Source organism: Paramisgurnus dabryanus, chromosome 19 (assembly GCF_030506205.2).
Source record: "Paramisgurnus dabryanus chromosome 19, PD_genome_1.1, whole genome shotgun sequence".
NCBI lineage: Eukaryota > Metazoa > Chordata > Actinopteri > Cypriniformes > Cobitidae > Paramisgurnus > Paramisgurnus dabryanus.
The window spans coordinates 9,625,703-9,630,191 of NC_133355.1; the positions used below are offsets into that span (position 1 = coordinate 9,625,703).

The window sequence follows — 4,489 nt, forward strand, 5'->3', positions numbered from 1 at the left end:
CCAGTAACAAAAAACATTTGACATGCATACTTGAACAGCTATTTATCCAAATGTAAAACACAGATGTATCAAACTGAAAAATGGTTTTGAGTGTTAAGGTCCTCAATTAATGTTTTCTGTACATGTAATAACAGAAACACACAATTACAGTTCCACAATACAAACAAATGTTGTTCATAAACCATGAAAAAACACATATTTCAAAGCCAATTACTGTTTCTAATCTGTTCATTACCCACAATCCCTGCACACATTTAAACAAGTGGTTACTTATTAACATCTTTATTAATTAGACAAATCAAACCAATTAGTTAAGCATCCAACCTCTGATAAAAGGCCAACCAACCATCTAATTTATTTTCTGTTTAATTGGCAAAATGGACAGATCAACTTACCAGTTGCTGTTTGATTTGAAAAAGTCTGGAAAGGTTCCTGATAATTTAACAAAAAACAAAAAAAGAGTACTTGTAAGAAAGGCAAAGAAGTATGTCATCAAAGGTCAGTGGTACAAATTTGGTGAAGGTCCCATGTACAGTTAGGTTGGATGAGTTATGTGGTCTTTAAAGTATTGGTTTAACATATTGGTTTTAGATGACATTTTGTACTACATTAGAAGAAGGGAAGAGGGTGGTTTAGCCAAAGTGTTGTGCTGCAGTGAGGCCCAAGAGGTTTTCACAGAATTCCACACCAGTTCCATCGGGGCCCACTGTGGCATTGTGAAAACTACTGATGCCATCAGCCGTCGATTTTATTGGCCTTCCATGAGTGTGAACATTAGAAATTGGGTAAGTAATCAATGAGTAGGCCTACTGTTTGATGTGGACATGCGTAGCATTACAACGTGAATCTATTTTTAGGTAAAACACTGTGCAGCCTGCCAAGCAAAGCAAGCTGACATTAAAAATCACACAGACTATACACCTATTGAGGTAAGTTTATGTAAATTGGATGGTGTTATTTTCTGCTTAAGAAATCAACCACATTGAACATGTCACTTGACAGGTTGTTGAGCCATGGGAGATTGTGGGAATGGATTTAGTGGGAAAGCTCACACCAACAAAAGATGGGTACCAGTATATCTGTGTGATGGTGGACTATCTAACAAAGTGGTGTGAGGCTTTCCCACTAAAAACCAAGTCTGCTGAGGAGGTCACAGACTGTATTGTAAAACTGTTCTACAAATTTGGCGCCCCCAAAAGGCTGTTAACTGACCAGGGCAAAGAATTTGTGAACAAGGTAGGATTACACTTTATTTGCTAGTTGGAAATTGTTCGTGAAATTGAAGAGTATAATTTGTGTGTGTTTTGTATGTGTATATAGGTCAATATGGGTGTCTGTCAGCTGCTGGGAATAAAAAGGAGTTTGTGTGCACCATACCACCCACAAACCAATGGTCTAGTTGAAAGGCTAAATGGCACAATACAGAGGTAACAGACATTTTAAATGATAAGAATAATTAGATAATAAATTGAATAATACTTGTCAATGTAGTTAAAATACATTTCTGATTGGTCAGAATTGCCATATAAATGTTTTCCTACTGTGACTCTTCTCTTATTTAAAGATCATTAAGCAAGCTGGTGGGAAAGCAGCCACACAAGTGGTCTGATTATTTGGAGGCCACAATGTTTGGTCTCCGCACCAAAAAACAAGTGACGACAAAGTACTCTCCATATTACTTAATGTTTGGCCGGGAGGCAAGGTATCCATCCGAGGTACCTGACAAATATGAGGTCAGTTTATATATATTTTTTTGTTTTACTTTTTATATTAATTCATTTTAAGATTGAACTATGGCAGTTTTTATTCATAGATCAATGAATCTGTGGAGGACATTCTGGCTGAGGAGTGCATCTCTGAATGCATTAAAAGGCAAGACCGCATCTTTCAAACTGTCCGGGACAATATTAGTTGTGCTCAACAGAAGGCCAAAAAAAGGAAGCTGGAAAAGGGATTGTCTGTAGACATTAAGGTTGGTGACAGGGTTTTGCGTAAAAATATACGGAGCAGGCAGAGAAAGGGAGGTAAACTGGACCCAGACTTCATTGGTCCATACACTGTGACGAGTGTAGATGGTAAGTCCATAGATTTAAGGGACGACAAGGGACACACATTTCCGAAAATTAACAAGGACCATTTAGTTCATTTTTTGGAGGAACATGCTTGTCCTGCGCCCCAGCCTCCTGTCTGTGCCTCGACCTCCCAGCCGCCTCCTGTCTGTGCCTCGACCTCCCAGCCACCTCCTGTCTGTGCCTCGACCTCCCAGCCACCTCCTGTCTGTGCCTCGACCTCCCAGCCACCTCCTGTCTGTGCCTCGACCTCCCAGCCACCTCCTGTCTGTGCCTCGACCTCCCAGCCACCTCCTGTCTGTGCCTCGACCTCCCAGCCACCTCCTGTCTGTGCCTCGACCTCCCAGCCACCTCCTGTCTGTGCCTCGACCTCCCAGCCACCTCCTGTCTGTGCCTCGACCTCCCAGCCACCTCCTGTCTGTGCCTCGACCTCCCAGCCACCTCCTGTCTGTGCCTCGACCTCCCAGCCACCTCCTGTCTGTGCCTCGACCTCCCAGCCACCTCCTGTCTGTGCCTCGACCTCCCAGCCACCTCCTGTCTGTGCCTCGACCTCCCAGCCACCTCCTGTCTGTGCCTCGACCTCCCAGCCACCTCCTGTCTGTGCCTCGACCTCCCAGCCACCTCCTGTCTGTGCCTCGACCTCCCAGCCAAACAGCGCAATCTGTATGTATTGTTCTGATTACTTGCATGTACATCTTTATATGAATGACTGAAAGTTACTTTAAATATAAACTAATGGAATGTGTCTTTCGCACACAGTATTACAAGAAATATGGGCCAAAAGAAAAGGTGGTGTAGTGTGCAGTAAAATTGGCCCATACAAAGTCTTCACATGGGATGTAGATCGCCTCAGACCTGGTGAAATGCTTGAAAGTGAAGTAGGTGATGCAAGTCATACCTGTTTATATTTTGTAAAACTGTTTATTTTGTATTCTGCTATTCTTTAGGCATAAATTAAGACCGTAAAGAACTGTGTGAACTTTGTTCTCTTTTGTTTAGGTAATCAATGCATATCTGAGTTTGCTGACCAAGAACTATGCAGGCAAGGCATATGTCATTGATTCCTTTCAGGCGACAAACATCTGGAAGGGCAACGGCAGTTCTATGAAGAGGGTATGAAAATTCTTCAAATAAATCTTTCATGTCATCAGAGATCTAGTATAATGAGCCGTAACAGTTTTTTTTGTGTATCTGTACTGCAGCTGGATCCAGATGAATTTGATGTCATGATTGGGTCCATTAATGAGAACCACCACTGGACACTTCTGGTCTGTTTCTTTCCATTCTAAAGTCGTAACGTTTTAGAAACCACAGTGAAAGAATTTGGGGCCTGATTCACTCATTAACATTTTACAGGTGATTTATCCGAAGGAATGGCGTATATTATACATAAACTCATTTGGGGAAAGCCGAAGTAAATTACTTCAGTGCGAAAAGGCTATAAGGTCAGCTAAAATATGCTAGTCATGTCAATATTTCTTATTTGTTGGTCTGATTGTTAACTTGTATTGACATTATACATACTTTTGAACCCAACAAAGCAAATTTATGGACACAAGGGGAAAGGTTGGGAAGTGGAAATGTTCCACTGTACCGCACTGCTTCCAACAGGATGGCAATTCATGTGGGGTATTTGTCTGTAAAGTAAGTTTCTGTTATGCATTGTCTGAAATGCATTAATTCACATGTTGAATATTAAAGCTCTGTTTTGCTTTTTTTAGTTTGCAGAAGCTATTCTCACAGGTGGCAGTTTGCAGTTTGCAAGCACAGCAGACAACATTGCTTTGCTACGCCAACAAATAGGCCTCTGTCTGCTTCAAGGAAGTGGTATATTACACACACACACACACACACACACACACACACACACACACACACACACACACACACACACACACAACAATATTATGTGCATAAAATTGATGCATTCTATTCCACAGATGACCTGTCAGAATTATGTTTGACATGTGGAGACCAACATTCTTTCACAGAGGACATTGAGGACTGTTGGGTGTGTTAAGCAGTATGCTCTGTGAATATTTACCTTGCATTAAAACATGTTTTCAAGTGTTTCTTTTCTTTTTCAGATTCAGTGTGACTGTTGCAGTGGATGGTTCCACTGGGAATGTGTAAACCAACCCAGTCTTTCTGAAATATTTATTTGTCACGGATGCAGATTTTGATTTTGGTTTAATGGTTTTGTGTTACTAGAGTCATTTTTGTTTGGCATTGATGGCAATTTTGAAATTACTTGAAGCTTTATTTTGTAATATGGATGTGTGATTGTATTTAATCAATAAATACAAGAAGTTCATTTGTGTGTGTTTAATGACTGACAAGCTATTTGGTTTGGCCTAAGAATTGTAAACATTCTTTTATAACTGGTATAGCTTTTTGGTCTGTCTCATCCTATTTCCATA

At 40.8% G+C, this 4,489-nt stretch overlaps 1 protein-coding gene and 1 long non-coding RNA gene across 2 annotated transcripts; both read left to right on the top strand.

Annotated features, from left to right (window-relative positions):
* Window positions 1-1,363: 1,363 nt before the first annotated feature.
* Window positions 1,364-1,978, top strand: LOC135771851 (uncharacterized). Its single transcript, XR_010543078.2, has 3 exons — window positions 1,364-1,427; window positions 1,565-1,733; window positions 1,814-1,978. It is a non-coding gene; the product is annotated as an uncharacterized lncRNA (long non-coding RNA).
* A 918-nt stretch (window positions 1,979-2,896) lies between these two features.
* On the top strand, window positions 2,897-4,180 carry LOC135773517 (sentrin-specific protease 2-like). Its single transcript, XM_073812656.1, has 7 exons — window positions 2,897-2,947; window positions 3,069-3,182; window positions 3,272-3,337; window positions 3,426-3,514; window positions 3,611-3,713; window positions 3,791-3,896; window positions 4,010-4,180. Exons 1-7 carry the CDS (start codon window positions 2,933-2,935, stop codon window positions 4,087-4,089), a joined length of 573 nt encoding a protein of 190 aa, XP_073668757.1. The 5' UTR covers window positions 2,897-2,932; the 3' UTR covers window positions 4,090-4,180.
* The last annotated feature ends 309 nt before the right edge of the window (window positions 4,181-4,489 follow it).